The sequence below is a fragment of the Mus caroli genome, chromosome 16, assembly GCF_900094665.2.
Source record: "Mus caroli chromosome 16, CAROLI_EIJ_v1.1, whole genome shotgun sequence".
NCBI lineage: Eukaryota > Metazoa > Chordata > Mammalia > Rodentia > Muridae > Mus > Mus caroli.
The window spans coordinates 31,360,370-31,381,971 of record NC_034585.1 but is presented as its reverse complement, the minus strand read 5'-3'; the positions used below and the strand labels follow the sequence as shown (position 1 = coordinate 31,381,971).

At 46.5% G+C, this 21,602-nt stretch overlaps 1 protein-coding gene across 24 annotated transcripts in view; it reads left to right on the top strand.

The window, feature by feature from the left end:
* The window catches only part of Kalrn (kalirin RhoGEF kinase), a 606,229-nt gene that overhangs the window by 227,628 nt on the left and 356,999 nt on the right, over positions 1-21,602 (top strand). For all 24 annotated transcript variants that reach the window (XM_029470420.1, XM_029470427.1, XM_029470426.1 and 21 more), the window contains one exon: positions 20,490-20,612. In XM_029470420.1, the coding sequence (XP_029326280.1) occupies positions 20,490-20,612 (123 nt within the window). The remainder of the gene's footprint in view (positions 1-20,489; positions 20,613-21,602) is intronic.

Genomic DNA, 21,602 nt, shown 5'->3' with positions numbered 1-21,602 from the left:
GAGGTGCAGAGGTGGGGGAAGGGTGGTGGCATTGGTCAGTGAGGAGGTGCAGAGGTGGGGGAAGGGTGGTGGCATTGGTCAGTGAGGAGGTGCTGCTCAGGCTTGACCCAGCTGCCACAAAAACTGCTCTGGCTGTGGAACTAGGGTGAAAAACAGTGCTTTTGAGCTGCGTCCAGATGGATTCAGAAGAGCCACGTGGAGCTAAGTGCCTCAGCTATGACTTATTTGGTGCTTTTGGACAGAGGTCAGAGGGGTGATGGTTTGGAGGGAGGGCTGTGTGCACAGCCACATCTAAACAAGGGCATGGGAAACAGTTCCTGTCTGAGCCGCACCTCGGCCCTCCTCACAGGGCTGGTTGAGGTCAGTGACGCCTCTCCAGAGCTGGGACGCGTTTGCCAGGAAGTACGGTGGCCACTCCATAACTATTTTTGTAACGGGTGAGGACAGAGTCTCTCCTCTGGCCCTCTGAGGTGACTACTTGCCCTCTGGGCATTACTAATAAGCTGGCGGCTCTCCACTCCTGAACCAAACTTTGAGAATGAAGCAGTCTCTTACCAACCACCTTTCCTGACCCCTGTGATAGCCCCCCTGTATTCTAAGTCTTAGAAGAGGATGGGGAGGTTCTATCCTGTGGATGTCATAGAGCATTCCCATCCCCTGTTTATAGAAGTATGAGTGCAGAGAAATAGTCCTGAGCACAGATGAGCTACTTGGGTAAATATGTGCAGGCTGGAATTTCCAACCCCAAGTAGCCTACTGGTCAGTTAAAAAAAAAAAAAAAAAAGACAGATATATCTACACCTGCTTCTCTATGTGGCTAAACAGATGTGAGGCTTAGCTGATCTATAACAAAGCACATATTTAAGATAATCGGATGAAACTCTTGTGAGGAGACACCGTGAAGCCATCACATGCATGCTCACCAACTAAATCAGAGGTTCTCAACCTGTGGGTCTCGACCCTCTGGGGGTTGAACGTGTCTCTCATAAAGGTTGCCTAAGACCGTCAGGAAAAAAAAAATAACCAGATGTTTACATTACGAGTCATAACAGTAGCAGAATCACAGCTGTGAAGTGGTGACGGAAATAATTTTTTGTTTGGGGTCACCACAACATAAAGAGCTGTATAAAAGGATCGATGCATCCTGAAGTTTGAGAACCATTGCTTTAAATGCCCCGCCCCTTCTCCCTTTACTCTTACTTAATGTCTGCTGTGACCTGAACTGCCCTAGGCATATCTGCTGTTTTCAGGAGTTCCCAGGGAAGAGGGAACATCAGAACTGGGGAGTGATGGAGAGGCCTTAATAAGGAAGCTGGGAGTGTTAGGTAATTCCGAGATGATTTAACTAGGCTGCGATGCTGGGAGGTGAGCCACTCTGCCTGAGCCCAGCGCCCTCTGGTCTGTAACTAATGGGCCTATACAGCACTGTGTTCACAGAACAACACAGACCCACTTGCTACTTGTTAGGCTGGCACAGATTATACTCTTCTATACAGCTTTGTTTCTAGCCACATCTGGGCCGGGCTACAGTGGGCCCCATGTGAGGAAAATGTATGCGGTATAACCATAGCCTGTAACCAAAGAGAGGGGTGGGCCTCTTCCGTAGGTGGGCTGTGTGTGGAATCCAAGGTCCATAACCGGGTTCGGGGCTTACAGAAGGGAAAGGGGTGAATACTTTACAGCAGAGGTTCTTCTCTAGACACTGCTTCCTCGGAGCCTTGGGTAACATTTAACATATGAGACCTGAGGAGGATCTTAAAATACCTACCTTCCACACATGGTGAGACGCCTCAGTCTTGTGTGATGGCAGCCATTGCCACTTCACAATGCCCACTTAGAAGTTGACGTCTACAAGAAGTATCAGGAAACAACTGTCATTGTTTTACCTCCTGCTGTCCAGGCTGAGGAAGGTCCTTCCTCTTCCCATCTTCACAGGGAGGGAACTTACTCAGAAGAGTCCCTGATACAACTGATTAAATGACTGGGAAACCGTGGCTTCTCATTTCTGAAGAAAGAGGGCTGTCCTGAGCCTCTCCAGTCAACCTAGTTTTTAATGCCTGCACACAGCTCTTCTAAGAAGAAAGTGAATATTCCTAATTTTGGCAGAATTTCCAAGCAGTGAGCAGGGTGACCTAGTGGGGCTTCCTAGTTTTGGAACCAGAAGAGTATTTTTGCTTTACCTCGAATGTTCTATTTGTTTCCTATATAAACATGTACTCTGGAAGTACCTGAAATAAGGCAAGCCCTCCATCTCTCCCATGGCCCTCATTTTCATACCCTTGGTTGTATATTTATTCTTGCACAGTTACATTCTCTTCACATTTATGGGGCCGTGCCAGTGCAGTAATAGAGGTGTGCTGAATGGCACTTAGCATTTGTCCTGGGTGCCAGTGACCAATTGTGGCACCTATGCATATCTTTAACCTCTGACCTCCATTTATATTTGAACAAAACACAGATTTGGGACTGACTCGGTACCATCTGCCTCCTTCTCCCATGTTGCATTTGTCACGCTCAGTACATCCCCTTAACAGAAACATCTTTCAAGGGGTGACAGGGTGGTGTGGCCACGGTCACAGCTGTGATGGCTGTGGCAGTGGCAGTGGAGGTGGCTGAGATATAGAGAAACCTTTTAAGGAGACCCATCCAAATCTTCACAGTAGTTTGATAAAGTCCCATGCTAAAAATACTTACTGCTTTTTCCTGAAACTTGCCACACTGGATAATATCAGAGCCTTTCCCTTTCATAGTTCAATGGTTCTGAAATACCACTTGCTGTTTTGTTCTCTGTGCTCCCATTGTGTCTGCAGTAGGTCCTCCTCCAGCATTGTTGCATTTGGGGATTGTGGGGAGTAACAAACTTTTCTTAGATACTCTCCTAAGTACCTCTCAGCTTTAAGAAGCCAAGCTGCTGCCAAGAGGGTTAATGGATATAATGAGCTGTGCAGGTGAAGGTGCCAGGCCAGTGGGCTCCCCCATCCCCCACTTCCATGGTGTACGTTTCTTCTGTATGACTGAACTCCTGGTGTAGTCTTCACCCACTGCAGCCTGCTGAAACCATGCCACGTGTCTGGGATACTCTCTTACTGTCCTAGTTTGTGGTTCTGATGCTGTGATACAAGATTAACCAAAAGAACTTGGGGTTAACAAGTTTTGGGTTTGTTTCATCTTATACTCCTGAGTCAGAGTCCCTCACTGAGTGAAGGCAGGGCAGGAACTTAAGGCAGGACCCTGGGAGCAGGAACCATAGAGAAAACTGTTTACTGGCTTGTCTACCAACTTCCTTATACAACCCAGGGCCACCACTCACCACGGGCTGGGCCCTCCTACATCAACAACCAGCTAAGAAAACGCCCCACATACATGTACACAGACAAGTTGGATGAGAGTCCCTTCCCCATGTGTGCCTAGGACTGTGTTAAGTTGACAAAACCAGCACACTTGTGTGTAGACTTGCTTCAAATGATTTCCTATAACTTCTAATGAGACCACAGTAAGAACTGATATTTGAGAGAAGTTGGGAACTGAGGTATAGATTCATGGGGTCCTTATAAGTAAGCTGCTTGTGCAGGGCCTGGATAAGTGGAAGGAGGTCAAATTGAGGTCCCACCTGCTGGATTGGATGGGAAGGGGAAGCCTCCACAGGAAAGGGTCTTTGAAAACAGTGTCCCTCCTTGAAGTCGCTGCAGAGTATAGTGGACATTTCTAGTGTCCTAAGGGAAGCCATTAATCCTCTCTTGTCATCTTCCACATCAAGCCATTTACTCTCTGCTTTGTATCAGAACTAGGAGTTTGTCTCTTTAATTTAATTTTGTTTATTTTGTTACTTTATATTTTGTGTCTGAGTGTTTTACCTGCTCTTATATCTGTGTACCATCTGTGTCTCTCGAACGCACAGAGTACAGAGGAGAGTGCTGGGTCGCCTGGAGCTGGAGTTGTTACAGGTGGTTGTGAGGCACCACATGTGCTGGAAATTGAACCTGGGTCCTTTGGAAGGGCAGCCAGTGCTCTTAACCACTGAGCCACCGCCTCTCCAGCCCCATGTCTTATTCCTTTATAAACATAGGGTCAGAAATATTTCCTACCTATTCAAATGCACATGTATGCATTTTATTTTCTTGTAATTTTGTACAAATAAAGTAACGGAAGCTTTCATGTTAATTGCCCCAAGAAAAGATACATGGGGTACCACTGGCTTCACCAAGGCCTCGGGCCCTGGGGAAGGGCTGTGTGCATGTGTTCTGAGAATGTTTGCCTTGCTGGCCATTTTAGCATTTCAAGACAGCCCCAGGATGCCCCATTGCTGGGCAGTCTTCACCTCTCCCCCCCCCCCAGCTATAAATAGTTCTGATCACTCCCTAGAGCCCAAAGCAGAGCCAAAGTGGGGTGGCCAGAATCAGGGTGGTCAGTTGAAATGAAATTCCACTAGCTCCCCTTCTGTACAGGACATGGGCCCATTGTCTCTTTTCTTCCCCTGACCTCCAGCCCTGTCAGCTTTGAAAGTGTTCTCACACCCACAGCCTTAGAGGTTTTCTGGTCCAGCCCTTCCTTTCACATAGAAAATTTTGTACCAGAGCAGAGACCCACCTAAAGTTACCCAGTCTGTGGTCCATCCCTTGGTCTACCATTTGCTTCATGTGGTAAGGCATGGGTATGGGTAAGCATCAGTCTAAGCCCTGCCCTGCAGGTAGAAAATCTACATGTGGAGAGTTTTGCCTGGGAGAGAGAGTGGTAGACAGCACCAGAAAGTGGCATTTTTCTCTAAGGCCAGTGCTGCCCCAACCCCACATATACACAGGGGAGGACGGGAAAGGGGGGGGGGAGACATGCATATATATATAGACATGCATGTATATATATATACACATACATACATACTGGCAAATGCTCACACACTCATTTGTACTAGCAAATGCAGCCATACACAGCCTGTCTTTTAGAGACTTCTTACCATACAGGAGAGACGGTAACATGTGCCAGCATCCTACAGAGCAGCTCAAGGGCCTGAGGACAAGTGTAACTTTCCGCATGCCCTCACCACTGCTGTGGTATATGACCACGCACCAGGAAGGCTGCTGGCGGTCTGTGTCAAAGTCTCCATGGGATTCCGTTGTCTCTGCCTTTTTTGATGGGAGGGAGGTTTCTAAAAGAGCTGCCAACCTCCCAGGAGGCCAGGAGGGCAAGGTCCTCACTGGGCAGTTTGTAATTTCCTGCTTTCTCTGGAGAAAGGTTCTAGGCCACTGGTCTCCTCCCCTCCTCCCCAGACCTAAGCCAGCGAGCCTCTCCACCTCTTGTTGACTGGGCTCAGGGCAAGGAAGTATGTCGCTTCCCCGCCTCCTTGACACAGAACACGGAGTTCTGAATTATTTCCAGCCAGCCCGCCCTGGGAATTTGTACTTACTTCTCATTTCCTCCCCTTGCACATTAGAAATATTAGATCCCCAAAATAATCCAAGTCATAATGTCCTGCTGGCCGTGTGTGAAGGTGTATTTCCCCCCAAAGCTGTTCCGCTGTTTCTCTCTCTGTCTGTCTCTCTCTCTCTGTGTCTCTCTGTCTCTGTCTCTGTCTCTGTCTCTCTCTCCCTTTTCCTTTCTCCATTATCTTGTATTTCAGCTCCAACTTGTATCCTGGCTGGAACGTTCTTTGGGGGAATATAGGTGAACAATATGGAGGGAGGGTTGTGAGGAGTGTTCAGGGCCTGGGGGGGTCTCTGACTCTCCACTGTGGTCCTGTCACAGGGTCAGAGGGCATAAATCCCACAAGTGCTATGTGTAAGATCTACCTGTGAAGCCTGGGCTCATGAATGGATCCCAGAAAAGGAATTCCAATCAAAAGCAGGGTGTCTGTCCAGAGTGGCCACAGAGTGGCACCTAAGAAACATTCATTAACTAATTTATAAATAGTCACTGAGTGCTGGCCACATACAGTGCACCCTGCCATCTTCTGGGTAGCATTGGATGGGAACATAGATGTAGTTCTTCATACCTTATAAGAAAGAGATGGCTTTGATTCTTGGGTGAGTCAAGATACCAAGGTACTTGCTCTTACTGAGGTAGGGTAGGGTTAGCAGGTAAGTGCAGGAGAGAGTAGGTATAGTCTAAGCGGAACAGAAAGCATGTTAGGTCTGATCTTAGATGTAGAGGAATGTCTAGGGTACTCTCTTCCTTCATTTTTTTTGAAGACAGAATCTTGCTATGTAGCCCAGGTTAGCCTCAGACTCAGGATTCTCCACCCCCTGCCTCTTGAGAGTTAGATTATAGGCATGTACTATCAGTGTGGGCTTGAGTCCCCTTTTGGAAGAGCCAAGAACTCTCTGGCATAATTTGTAAACTACAGCAAGGTGTGTCTGTTAGGGTAGGGAGCTTCAACCTTTCTTCCCAGGGATTTCGTTTTGTACCATCCGCTTCCTTCTTTTTCTCCATCATGACCCTCATCACCTAGTTCCTTCTTTCCCATTTCCTGCCCAGGCAGGTGCCTGTCCTTAGCACAGCCCTTACCCACAGAATCCAACCAAGGCTTCTACAGACAGCACTAAGTTTGGAATCAGGGAAGCCTGGGTTTGAATCCCAGCTTGGCCATTCACTGTGTGCCTGGGTTTTTGGCATCTTTATCTGTAAAATATCGATCTTAGTACATGCCTTGGGATTATTGTGTGGATAAAGGAAACTTTGTGTGGTGCATCTGGTGTGCATGGATCTCAGAAGACTTACGGAGACAAGCCTAACATAGCCTATAAAGATGATATAAAGATGGGGTCCAGAAAAAGATGGATGGATGGAGAGATGGACTTTTCTTATGGGGCATATCGGGTAGATAGGGATTATAGCCTTATCCATAAGGATATCAGAGTAGACTATGGATAGCATGGACTACCATAGTGGACTATGGACAACAGAACATAAGGCCAGTTAGGGACCAGGTAAATGGAAGAATTAAGAAGGGATTCTTGAAAAGGAGCTAGCCAATGGCTATCAGTCCCAAGGTCTCATGCTGGCATAGGGAAAGGAAGTGGAGGCTTCTGACCATGACCTTGGACCATTGATGCTGAAGATTAGTTGATTTATTAGTATCAAGCCACATGCTATGGCTAACTGGAAAATCAACTACGCCCTCTCACGCTGAGGAAGAGACACCAAATCTCCAGGTTCCTATCACTGCTGTGGAACTTAGGTAGGGGCCCGTGTAGCTTGGCTTGGGTTTGTGGAAAGGAGAGAGAATGAACAGGGGTTCGGCAACCCTAATACACAAGCTGTGGTCTGGCCATATCTGTGGTCCAGTGCTGCTGGAGCTGAGAACCCACAGGGAGGAAGGCAAGAGGCAGCTGGCAGGAGGTCGTGCCCACTTCTCAGATCGTGTGGCAAAGGGCCAGCAGTCTACTGCAGTGACTCTAAAAGCTGCTTCCCATGACTGGCTTAGGTCCTGTCAGGGCCACCTGAGAAGTCTAGGGGTTCTGCACCAGGTCCAGTCTTTGCTAGGATGGAACTCTTTTTCAGCCTCCTTTACTGACCTGTATCCTCCCAGACTCCGCTGAGCATTCCTAGGGTTGAGGATACCACAGCTTTGAGACCTAGTCCATGCCCACAGTGACACAGCCACAATTGTAAGAAAGAAAGGACTTGAGCTCAGAGTCCAGAGTCTACCTCCTGATACTTCCGTCCAGTGGTCCCAGCCTTATCCCTGCCATGCCCCAGAACCAGTCTCTTCCTGCTTCCTTAAGTCAGTCCTGCAGTGACTGGGTAGGTCCTTGTAATCCTTCCCTATATTTTTTGCTCCATTTAAAGTCCCTGAAGTTACTTCAGTCTGTATTCACTGATGTGGGCCATGGCTCTCAATATGGCCTTCCTGGGGCCAGCTTTTCAAACAGGAGAGGAGGGAGGAGTCTGTGCCCCTTGGATCTGTTTACACAGGCAAGGAGAAGATTGTGTCTGCAGTGGTAAGAGGAAAAGTTGCTTCTTGTAGTTCAACCTGGAAACGCTAGGCCCTACCCATCCAGAGAAGGAAGATGCATCACTCAGAGAGCCTCACACACAGACTCAGGAAGCTCTCTTCCCACTCCCACGTTTAATCATAGGGACGAACTTCCAGTTTGAGTGTGTTATGTTAGCTGGTTCTGGTGCCCAGGCCAACGATGGTCTCCATTCCTCAAGGAGAACCCCAACTCAGGGGCATGAATTGTTCCAACCTTATCTCTGGGTTCCATTGATTTTCTTAAACACAACTGAAGCTGAATCACTTTGTCATGGAAAGAGTTAAAAACCACCCCCACCTGTAGTCAGGCATCTTAACTCCATGGAAAACTACCTGTAGTTAGAATCCCAAGATAGCTTCTTCCTTCATGGTTATGTTCCATGTTCCTCAAGAAATCCCAATGTGGTGCTCTTTTGCTAACTCCCAGACTCTCCTTAGTAAACCCTTTTTCCAGCAATGTTCTGGCATGTGGGGAGGGAGAGGGGGAGGGGGAGAGGGAGAGGGAGAAAATGAATCATCAACCTTCCTGGTAGAGAGGGAAAGGGGCTGGTTTCTACATGCTGACCAGGTTGGTCCCATCACAAGGTATTTATCCCACCTGCAAACTCCCTGGAAAGCTGGCTTTATCACGAGGTATCAAGAGTAGGCACAAGCTCCCCATTGACCCTGTCTGTCCCATCTGGTATTCAAACTATGAGCTCACAGGCCTCATTTCTCAGTTGAACTGCAATGCCTGCAGGTCACAGCCAGACTTTTGATGACTCTGGGTTCCCAGGAGGCATATTCTGCCCTCCCTTGACTGTCTATCAGAATCAAACATTTTGAACATTGACTCTGAGCTGGCACAAGAGCACCACCTACTGCTGAGCAGTCCAAGGGCTCCTCTCTAAGTCCCTTGCTGTTTGGAACTGGAATTGTGGAGTTTCATCTCACGGCAGAGAGTTTGTAGCAGAACCCAGCATGGTCCTTCTACAGGAACCCTGTCCGGGACAGATGGAGTGACAGAGAGGACATGAGAGGAAAATCCTGGAGACAAGGGAAGGAAGTGAGTCCAAAGGATGAGCCTGTGTCAGAGAGGAAAGGAAGGGAATGCCAAGGCCGTGAGCTCAATGGCTGCCTGGGAGGGGTGAGGACGCAATCTGAAGTATTTTGGAGGAAGACTAGATAGCCAAATGAAATGTAAAGTATGATGTTGTCCAGGGCACAGAAGAGTGGAAGAGGTGAAGATTTCTAAAGCATGAATGTGCATCATGGGGTCCTTGCATTCTGTCCTACCCTCAAAGAGACAGCAGACTCCCTAAGCCTTACACATGGGAGGTCACCATAGTCCCATGAGAAGTGGCCAGAGTCCCCTCCACTCAAGAAGCTGCTTCTCAGCTCTGCACAGTAAGCTTTGTCCATGGACATCTGGAAGCCAAGCATCTCCCAACACATGTACCTGACCCTTGCTCCCTGTGTGCTCCTTCCAGAACCCAAACCTGCTGAGGTTTAAGGAAGTGTCTGGCCCTCTTCCTCGGATCTTTAGAGTTAAGTCTACCTAGCCCACATCCCTTCAACATAGCATCCATCTCTCCAAAGCAGGGATCCCAGAAGGCAGGCTAGGCTGCCTCCTGCTCAACCCTGTGGAATCTTGTTCCCAGATGTGCAAATGATTGGCAGATCTGATTTTAGGATGCGTAGGAGGACTGGATGAGAACATCAACCAGACACTCCATTTTTACAGTAAAGATAATAGTTCCCATTTACTGAGTATATCCTGTATGCCAGGAACGCCATTAGTTCATCTAAATTAACCTGCCAAGGGGCCAGATCTCGGTGGATGCCTAAATTTAGTTCTGGGATCAAGTCAGGCACTATTTTCTCAGCTTCTTAAATAGGATTCGACCTCCTCGGTTCTACATTTTGGGAAGTGAGGGAAGTGCATTCCCTTACTCTGTTCCTGAAAATATTTTATCAGTGTTTGTGGTTTAAATGGAAAGAATTTGGCCATTCAGAGTCAATATCCCGGGGCTGCCTGGGCCGCCTCCTGGCTTGGCTGGTTCTGCTTCTCATCTGCTTGACTTGCTGGCTGCTGGGTGACCATTCCACTCTCTCTGTGGGGCAGTGCCTTACGGGGGTTTCAGTGTTTCCGAGCACACAGGTTGGAAATGAAATGCAGAAACAACAACAACAAAGAAAACAAACAAAATGCTGTTTACTGTGAGGAAAAGAATAGGGAAACGCTTCATCCTAGTTCCTAGAGTAAGGAGGACAACAGTGGGAAGCAAGGCCTTTTGAGGCTGAGCCAGAGCGGGTGCCCCTCCAGACAGAGCTGGGCTGCAATGCAGCCGTCAAGAACAGGGTGTGATTTTAGCATGAGGCTTTGCAGCCTGGGTTTTGCTAATCAGAAAGCAACTGCTTTCTGTGCTGTGGGCTTACTCTGTCTGAGCCAAGGGAGTGGGAAGGAGCTGGCATTGCATGTGGAACCTGCTGTGCATCACACTGAGTCCCGGCTCTCTCTGCACTTCATTATCTTTATCTGCTTTGCCCCAGACATTTCAGGGTTTGTGAAAAGGAAGTGGGGAGGGGAAAGGATCAGGGGAAGTGGAGGCAGCAACTGAGTGGGTGAGAAGTCTAAACTACACTAACTGCTTTTGTATTTAAGGTGGGGGTTAGCTTAGAGCCCCCAGGTCAGAGGCAAAGCAGAGCTAACTGCATCCTGCTCCACTCTGTGGCTCCCCTTTGCTGGAGAAGTCCCAATACCTTGCCTTGCACATTTGCCCATAGAGGACCTTGTTTTAACTCCCTGGACCTTTGTTCAAGAGATCATGATAGACTCTCATTTCTTTTAGAGCCAGAAGAAATTAGAATCCCAGGAGACATGAAGAACGTGTTTTTCTTCCTTCAGTGTTCATGGCGTACCTGCACCCGAGACAGACTCATTCTCTCTTTAGAATAAAAGCACAAGAGTTAGAAGTTAGAAGAACACACTTTCCTTCATTCTGACTTCTTAAGCAAAGATGGGGACAAAATGGATTGGAAGCAATTAAGAAAGGAAAGTTACCACTATTGTCATCTTGCTGGAGATGTGGCTCATGGGTAGAGTGCCTGCCTAGTTTGTTTAGTTCCTCAGCACCATAACAGGACATTGCTGTTAAGCTCCTGTGTGAGCTGTCCCGTAGTCTGGACAATACCAGTGGGTAAGAGCTGAAGGGAACTGGAGACTTGCATTGTATACCCTCCTTTCTCAAGGCTCATCAGCCCGTGCTGCTTGCTGATGGTGGGGTTGAGTCTAATAGGAATTCCCTTATTGCTGACATACTACAACCTACATAGATTGTTAAATAAAGATGCAAGCCCATCAAAATCTCCCCTTCTGACTAAATCTCAAGGGCAGGGCCGGGGAAGCTGTAGATTATAAGAAAACCTTTCAGATGGTTCTTAATTAAGGCTATTTGATGAACTAATAAGGCAGACACTGAAGAAGTTGAGGTAAAACATTTGTCAGGAGCGACTTCTCTAGTCAAAGTGGGCATTAGGAGAAATTGAGGCTTCAATTTAGAAGGAAGGTAGTAGCCTGGAGATTTGGGGTTGGAGCAATTTTGGCAAGGAAAGATGCAGGCAACGGTGTGAAAGGAGAGTGCACATGGTGCCTTATGCGTGTGTGGCAGTGTACACTGACTGGGAAGGATGCTTGGTGTGGGAGTATCCTGCAGTGATGGGCGGTGCAGGTGTGTAGGGGATGTCCTGCTGAGAGCAGTGTTTGCAGAATAAACCTGGTCCAGGCAGGTAACTTGTTATAGGGACAGAATGGAGACAGAGATATCAGTAGGATGGAAATCACAATGATCCAGGTAGAAGAGGCTGTGGTGTGAGGAGCAGAGCATTAGAAGTAAAAGGCCTGGAATGGAAACCTGAGAGACAGTGCTAACACGATAGAGAGGATGTGGCAGTTTGACAAGTGGGCAGGACATCAGGGGAACATTGCTGCTGTATCCACAGGTGCCATGTATTAATAGGGAATCCACACATATCCCGTTATTCTGCATGTACGGTGGTTTAAAGGTGTGAGTTTTGGCACCAGACAAAGCTAGACCTCAGTTTTTAGTGTGCTAGCTTGACCGTGTGACCCTGACTTGAATCTCTCTGAATCTGTTCCTTCCCGTAGAAAGAGGGCTGCTGCTGGCACTTGTCACCTCTTTGAGCTGTTGTGGGGGTTGAGATCACATATATAAATCCCATTGTGTGGCTCCGGGCACACAGTTATCCTTGTCAGTTATCCGAGAAGTTACAGATAGAGGGCATCCTGGAACAGGAAATTGCACTGGATGTCGGTTCAGATGGACATTAGATTCTAAATTGATCTCCATCACTTCTAAGCTGTGTGATCTTAGGCAATTTACTGCACTTCTTCCTACATCATCTCAGACCGGTGGGAAGTTGATCCAGGAACCCCTGAGGATACCCGAATCTGAGGAAGTTCAATTTCCTTATGACAAATGATATAATATCGATATGTAACGTACAGGCACCTTCCGGGATACTTTTAAGTTGTCTATAGATTCCTTAGGATACCTAACACAGTGAAGATACTGTGTTTGTGTGTGTGTATCACAGTTAATAAGTCCACGGATTCATGAAGAACTGACTGTACTAAGTTCTTACCACGTTAAAACACAACTTCTAGTGCCTTTTGTAACAACATTAATATGGGGATTGTTTGAGACAAACTGTGCAAGTCCAATCTTTACACTGTCATAGTAAAGGTTTGAGTGACACAAACAGGAGCCAGGAGACGGCAGCCAGGGAAGTGGAAGGCAAGTGTGGAAACATCCGTGGACTTGGTGAGCTTCCAAAATTAGGATGTCTCTGCCATCCCCAGCATGCTGAGAATAGGAATAAAATGTGATAAGAGAAAGTTCAAGTATAAGAAACTCTTGATTTCCACAAAATCCTCTGCTATTGGTTGTCAGGAAAGGAGGAGGAAGCTAGACAGATCCGCAGGCAGATGGACGGCCTGCGGCTAAGAAGCACCTGGCTAAGAGGGCCAGCCAGGGAGTGTCAGGAAAGCATAAAACAAAATCACGTCCATTCTCCAGGAGAATAAACTGACAATATGGACTTGGGAAGTGGGGGGCACCTGACTTTCTTATTGTGGGTACAGACTCAAGAAGGCAGTAAGCAGACCCTATTACATGAACTCTCAGAGGAAACAGACAGAGGAAAAACCAGAGCAGCAGAGGCAGAGCCCAGTTCTGAGAGCTTGGGAGAAGGAAAGTTAGAGTAGCAACATGAACTGAACCTCTGGACGCTCCTGTCTCTCAGATGTGCATCTCTAGATCAATTAATTAAATCCTTTGAGCCTTAGCCTTCTAGTCTGTAAAATGGATATGATGAGACTGGAGATTAATAATGGGGAGATAATTAGACCATCACTGGGAGGATTAGGTAAATTAATATGTGTAAAATGCTTAGGACAATATTCAGCATGCAGAGTACTTAAAAAATAGTAACTGTTGGGATTGTTTTTTGCTACCATTAGTGTCATTACTGTTATGTGGGAAATTTGAACATGAAAACATGGGATGGAAAACTAGAAGATGAGGAGAAAGTACAGCACCCTCGTCAACGTGATCCAGCCTTGGCAATGCAGCTTGATAACTGCATCCAAGTCTTTTCTAAACATTCAGCCTTACCAGTCGAGGGGCAGTGTTTGTCACTGATCTACTGAGAATGATATAAGGTGAGAACCATAGCTTGCCACCAGGCAATCCCTTCAGAAACCCATCCCAGCCATCCAGCTCAAGTACAAGGAGATAGGATCTACCTTGACAAGTGCAAGTGCGAGCATGCTTACAAACTTGGTGCCCCACGGGAACCTGTACATCTTGTAACACTTGTCACAGCTGACAGGATCCCTGCGAAGAACAATGTTTCCTTGCAAAAGTCACCACATTCAGGGAATCCCGAGCTTTGGTGTCCACATTAATACACATGTAGTATTTTTGTAGTTACTCCCAATCCCCGTGCAGCTTTCCAGTCAGGGAGCATCTTTATATTTCGCCAAGACTCAATAACATGCTGGGCTTGATGCATCTTTATTTGTTGTCATGGAAACAGGATCTAGATGCTAACTGGAGGTTGGATTACTATGCAGAAGAAGGAAAGAGTTTTTCTCACAGTGGGCATTTGTTTGTGTTATAGAGAAACCAGGACTGTTTAAGTTGTGAGCAGCAGTTGGACATGGGTGTTAAGGTTTAAGAAATTTGGGTGGAAGGTGAAGGAAATGTACTATGGGGTCAATAGTGTGCCTACAGGCACAACCTGATTGGTGACACTGGCATCCTAGCTGATTAATGAGCAAACCGAGATGGTGCCTCCTAGATGGTCAGCTGGGCTCTCCTCCTGGGAGCAAACAGGACTTCTGACAACGGGAAAAGCGGCTTCCTTTAAGAAATACATAAACATCTGTAGGCAGACGTGCCACCAGCAGAAGGGAAAACAGGCAGAGCCAAGGACACCTTCTCTCCCTCAATAGATGTTTATCACCATGACAGCCTGTCAGGTTGTGTCTCTGCCTCCGTTAAGGTCAGTGTAATGATGATCTCTTCAGAGCCCCACCCCACCCCATCACACACACACACACACACACACACACACACACACACACGGTCCGATGGACTGAATAGATGAATTGGTACAGGAGAGGTGACTGGCTACAGTAGGGGCTCTTGAAATCTAGAAACTAGGTTCATATTTTGGGATCCTTAATATTCTCTCTTCCGTGTTTGCCTCCCTCCCTCCTCTTCCCCCTCCTCCTCCTCTTTAGGAAACCAGGAAGTTTCATCCTAGGAGAGGAGATCATTGAAAAAAACAGGGTTGAAGGGTCTTAAGAACCCTAGGCAAGAACACACACACACACACACACATACACACATACACACACACAAGAGGACTGTGTAGTGCTCTGTTTGTACAAGAACATGTGGCCCAGGGTAGCCAGAGTTTCTGTGAAAGCAGAATTGTGAAGTCAGGAGATCTGCTTGGTTCCCAGGAGTATGTGTGAGCATGTGTGTGTGCATGTGAGTGAGTGTGTGTGTGTGTGTGTGTGTGTGTGTATGTAGGGCCTCTCATCTTCTGTCTGAGATCCCTCTGCCAATTTTAGAATCACATCCATGGCTTGTGCTCAGAAAGCACCTATTGAGCTATTTCTACATCCAGGAAAAACTGATTCCAAAGGGGATTATAGGAAACAAATGGCTTTTTAATAGGCATCTCTCCTGAGTGGGGGAAAACCTAACGGGGGGGGGGGAGGAATCAGTCTCTAGTAGTGGCTGAGAGGGTGGGGAAGAAGGAGCATGGATGCTTCCTTGCCAGGGAGGCAGATAAGGACCAAGGTCTTGCTTTAATATTTTATCTCTGTGGTCAGGCCATTCAAGGCAGTCAGGAGGCACCTGAATTCCAGGTATAGTGACGGAGGGGCTCTGAGTCTTTTGTAGGCAGACACACCCACACTCACAGGGTCCCTGAATGAGTGAAGGCTGGTGCCTCTGGACTGCTTTCTGAAGAGGCCTGTGGTTGTTCTAGTAGTGTGTCTCAGATGAGTGGGTTGTGGTGTTTTGTGTGTGTATGGACTGCAGGTGTGAGCAAGTCCCACCAGCCCATGGGGTTCGCAGCATGAACGTTCAGCTTTATATCCAGACCTTTTACCTATTGTTTTGCTTTAAGTGGGAGTAGGCTAGAACATACTCATTATACTCATTATATATATTAAAAATCCATATGTGTACAGCCTCCAACAAAGCCTTTTCTAACCCCTCATTTTATTTGAGTGCCCCTGGTAGCCTAAGATTTAAAAAGTATAAATTAATATTCTTGTTTTACAGATAAAAACTGAGGTTCTGGCCCTTGATACAACTTGGCAGAGTTCATACAGCAGCCTGTAATGATTTGTATTTTTCTGCTCTTTGTACTCTAACACAAGGTTTTTATTTTATAATTGGCTGGAGACCTTGTTTCCCTGGGCCTAACAAGATTTACCTGCGGGAGGTTGTTGAACCTGGCAGGGCACAGCTATTATGGATGAAGGACTGCAGGGGTGCAGAGCACGTCCCTGGGTGGACTGGGACCTGCGTCTCCAGCCAAAGGAAACCCACTGATTGTTTTTTGTCCCTTTACTTAATCAGCTCGTCAAGGCTGAGTGTGAGTGTCTTGTTTGCAATGTAATCTATAATTAGAGAGTGTACAGCACCAACAAAAGTCAGGTGGTTTGAAAGTTAGAAGACGTCAGCTGCTTTTGCTAAGTGCAGGAAAATAAACAAGAGATTTTTTACTTAATACCCCTGCTCTATGAAATAGTTATGCTTCATTAAAGACAGAACAGAGCAATAAGAACCGTTTAGCTAACCCATCTTTTAAAAAATGGAAAGTCTTGTGTTTATTTTGTCCTAGTCTGCATTTAAATAGATTTCTTTAATGTTGACTATTTATGAAGAACCAGATTTGTGTGTTTTTACTTAAGTTAGCTAGCATAAAAATTACTTAGCTTAGTTAAAATGAAACAGAAAAAAAAAGCCTCAAGTAGCTTACATATAACATCTTTCTTAATAAGACGAGAGAAAACTATGCTCTGTTCAGACAGAGATATAATTGCATCATTTAGGTATGACCATCCTAATGGTCATGTCTAAAATGAAAGAATTGTTGTTTTGTGGGAGCGGAAACATAAACAACCCAAAGCTGCTGTAGCTATATTTTCTTCTGCTTTCTCCTCCTTTACGTCTTTCGGCCACTCCAGCTTAAAGGTCTTCCAGATACCAAATTCAAATGGATCGGGTTATCAGTGGTCTTGGCTTGAGATTAGAACCCTTTGGAAAGGTGTTTCTTCTCTGGACATTAACAATCTAGACTAAGGCCAACTGTCATCCTCCCTCTCTCTCCTCCTCCTTCCCTTCCTTCCCATCCCCTTCCTTCCTTAATCCCTCCCAGCATTTACTGAGAGCTATCCCCAGGCCTCTGTGATCCTTCCTGATGGTACAGCCATAGAGAGGTGGTAGCTGGATATTGTCAAACAAGTGTCCCCTAGCACTTGTCCTTGGCTGGGGCATCATGGTGCTTGCAGCCTCTCAGAGCCTGGCTGACAGTCACTCAGTAAATGCAGCACAGAGTAGAATAATGATTTTTAGAATTTGGGCTTCATTCCTCTGAGCATACTCTGTTGTCACCTTATGGTGATAGCCATGTGACACTGTTTGAGGTCACAATAAAATGACACATGCAATTGGACATCTGATTGTGAACTTGAAAGCACCTGAAAAATGCTGTGGCAGTGACTTAGGAGTGACTCTTCTCTGGCTATAAAACAAGGCCAGTTTTCTTGCTACATTCCTTAATCACTAGAAATAGGAGCTATAGCAATGAATATACCTTCTAAATCGGGAGACTCCATAAAACTAATTTTTGTTTTGAATAGAAAAAGTATGGTTTTTTTATGGGTTTTTATGGGTTTCAAAAATGTTCCATTTGTAAGCCGGGATGTTCACCCCCATTCTAAGGAATACTGGCCCTTGCAAATCAGAATATGTAATGTATTATAGATCAGAATATATGACATAGCTATTATTTAATAATATATTATAATAAATATATAAGATATATTTATAATATAATATACAAATATAATAATATATACTGTCATTTAATATATTAATATTTAATATAATAATATAATGTTATTTCTTTGAAGCAGTTTCTGCAGATTAAGATAGACTTTGTCAGGGTGCCTCACTACTGAATTTGGGGATGGCATGGGTGCCAGCATCGGTCTGTGCACAGCTGCTGTAGCAAGCTTTGTCTTACCTCTTACACTTTACACTGCTTTCCACCTCCCTTGGCCTGTGTCCAGCCCGCCTCTCCCTGCAGCCCGGCAGGGACCCAGTGCCCAGCAACATAATCACTGTGGTGCTGCACACACCTCCTCTGCCAGTTTGTGTGCATCTAAATAGTTATTCAACAGACAGTACAAGGTCACTGCTGGGCCGCTGAGAGAGCCCAGGGGGAAAAGAGTTATCAGAAGTTCTAAGGGCTCTTGGCACTTCAGGGTTTCATTAACTTTATTGATTCTTTTGTAAATAAGGAAGGAGGGGGAGAGATTATTTTGAAATGAGGTTTCGAGGAAGAAATTTTAAGGTGAAAAATTGCAGAATGAGAATCCTCTAAATTCCAGTACTTTTGTTTTTCCCCCCTTCATTCTTAATGGTAACTAGGGATTGGGGGTGCCCTGGCCAGCAGCTGCCTGCAGTGTGGGGCTCGCTGAGGCTGATAGACTCAGAATGCTCAACACAGATATGTGCTCAGCCTGTTCAGGAGCCTGCGGCCTGAAATAAACCCTTTGCTACTTGAGTAGCTCCGGTGGGAGAGTCTCCAGCCTGCTGATGTTCTTATGCTCAGGCATGAGTTGTTGTAGCCCTGGTGTCTCTCTCTAGGCCCCCAGACACATGAGTCTAGCTGTCCATGGGGAATGCTTGACTTAAATCTCCCTATGCCTTTCAAATGCAGGACTATGGCTGCACACCCTCAGTTTCTAATCTCATCCTTCGGGGATTCCCATGGTGGTACTCGGGGTTGCAGGAACCAGGGTACCATGGCTAGTCTCCCCAGCTCTCTCTCACCCCCTCTTCTCCAAGTGATAATGAGTCCTCGGAAGGTCCTGACCAAAGGGAATTCTCAAACCTTCCTGCTTCTTCAGGCCCTCTCCTGTACCTGGATTGGTGTGCCACACACTCCCCCCAGTCTGACCCCTGCCTCTCCTAGTCCACGCCCCCACACTGCTGCCACAGCTCATTCATATTTTATAGAAGCCTCCCCCACAGCTTGCTATCAACACGTGGTCCACATCCCTTCGTGTGCGTGTGCCCTTCATGGTCACTCTGTGCACCTGCCTCCTCAGCCTCATGTTGTCAACAGTAAGCGGCACTGAGTTGCTTTCAGTGCCTGTGACATATTGGACTGCCCCAGTCTCCATCCTGTGTCACCATTCTCTCTTTGTCCACTCACTCAGCCTACTTCAGCTTTCTGGTCTTCAGCTTTCTGGTTCCTCTCTAAGTCAAGGCTTAACACAGGATCCCTTTTTCTGGGGAGTATGGTGTTCCTTTTCCTCTGTTAGTAATAGACTCTAACATATTCATGGACCTTTGGAGTTGTGATTTAAGTTACATACACACACACACACCACTTACACACCATACATACATAGATTCACACATACACACACACACACACACACACACCATACATACACACATACCATATGTGTGTATGTATTATGTGTGTATGCATATGTGTGTGTGTATATATGTATTTGTGTATACATATATGTGTATAGATAGATAGATAGATAGATAGATATATGATTTTGAAAGAGGATGTTGGGGGGACACAGAAGGAGTTGGAGGGAAGATAGTGATGTTAGTGGTGAAAATGTGTTATACTCAGTGCGAAATTCTCTAAACAAGCAAACAGAATCTGATCCACGACAGCTTCTACACTTTATAAAAGCTACCTGATTTCAAGAACCACCTTTTCAACATTTTTGACCTTCTGCCACCTTGGGCATGGCAGGTATCCCATACATGCTAATTGAACTTAACTGGAAAAGCAAACTTAGTTTTCTGTGTAAGGAGAAGAGCTAGCACCAGAAAGCTGGTGCAGCCTTCAAACCCTGTCTCAGCTCATCTGGTCCTCTCACCACCCTGGGAGTGGCTACAGCGCTCCCACCACACACACACACACACACCCCTAAGCGTGTAAACATGGAGCACATGGCCTGAGAAGAGTGGCCTTCTTCACAGGTACTGAGTTCCAGCTCAGTCAGGGCTCTGGCCTTTTGCTGCAGCCACCTTGACTCCACCCTTCTCCTTTCCATTGGCTACAGCAGCTAGCTCGGAGACACACAAGACTGTCAAAGGAGAGACCTGCTCCCCAGCACCTCTAGCAAGCTTCCGCACTTTTTTTATTGCATTGATTGCGTCTCATTCTTATTTCTGAGACAAACTGAATGCTTGGGAGGGAGCATGTGCTGGTTCTTAGACCTGGCATCTGAAAGAGCTAGGAACTTCCTGGAATTATGGCTCTGGTGAGTCTCCTGTGTGGGGACTTCCTGGAGAAGACATAGCTACCTGAATGAGTGGGCTAAGCCTCCCCCTTGCTTTCTCAGTGCCTGTCCTTGAAGCATTCTAAAGACTTTACGAAGGGTCAGTAGCTACCTTGGGATAATAAACACTACCATCTCATCTCAGTTCTCACCCTCACAGTCTCTTTTACCTAGGCTCTGTAGAGATATGGAAACTTCTTGTACATTTTTATGCTAAAGCAATGAGGATTGTTCCCTAAAACCAGACTTTGGCCTACCCGGACTCCAGGGCGATGGCAGCATCTCCCTGGGAAACGGCTGGAGGGCTGTATTCTTCTCTGTAGCTTTGACTGCTTTGCCTGCTTGACCTATGACCCTTCTCATCACTCTGTCCCCTCTTCTCCCTTCTAGATGTTCGACTGGATAAGCCACAACAAGGAGTTATTTCTTCAGAGCCACACAGAGATCGGAGTCAGCTACCAGCATGCACTAGACCTCCAGACACAGCACAATCACTTTGCCATGAACTCCATGGTGAGTGGAAAGGCCGTTCTCAACATGCCTCTGGGACTGGACAAGAAAGGGCTGGGACAAAGAAGGAGGAGGAGCAGATGAGTTAGAAGAGGGAGCACTGACCATGCAGATCCTTTACCAGTCCATTTTCCAATATGGGGACCTGTGCAGGGACCGAGCCAACAGCTGTTCCTACGGCAGATCTCCATTCCACTTTACACTATGAAAGGAATGTGCTCGGGGGTTGTAAGCAGCGTTAGCTCAGACAAGCCTGAAAGGCCAGAGAGTCACCAGTTCCACTTCACTGACTTCACTGACAGTTTTTTGGTCCCCAGCATGTGTGAGTCACCGAGCAGGGATAGAGAAGAGCTTAAAGCTATGTTGTATTGGGAAGTGTTGAGTGACGTGTGGCTGCTCACAGTGGGAAGGAGAACCCTGTGGGACACATGACTGCTGCCTTCAAATATTTGAGTGCTGATTTGGAGAGAAGGGAGCAGAGTTGTTTCATGTTGCTCTAGAAGGGAGACGTTTCCAGAGGATGGCGGTCTGTGGAATGGGCAGTGTGGCTTACAGGGAGGGGTGGGGCACGGGAGTGAGTGTGCGCGATGGGAGTGTTCCAAGTGGGCTTGAAGTAAGAGCAGACCATTTACTCTCGACGTGGCCACAGGGAATTTACCTCAATGTTTTAGCTCCTTCATCTGTGAAATATAAATCATAACTATCTTAGAAGTTTGCTTGGGGGAATCAACAAGTTAACTAATAAGTTGGAACTGTGTCTGGCCCATGATAAGTCATCAGAAAATGCTGATGTTATGATAGACCTGGGAGCCCAGAGTGAATGACATGTGATCCCTCAGAATCGCAGCTTTGGGGGTGCTATGCTTTCTGTGTCAGTGCTCCAAGGCTTTTGAAATCTTCTCTGTCCTTAAACCTTCTTACATTCCAAACACATGGAGCCTAGGAATGCATCCCCCCAAAGACACCCTTTTTTTTTTTTTTTTTTGAGTTCTT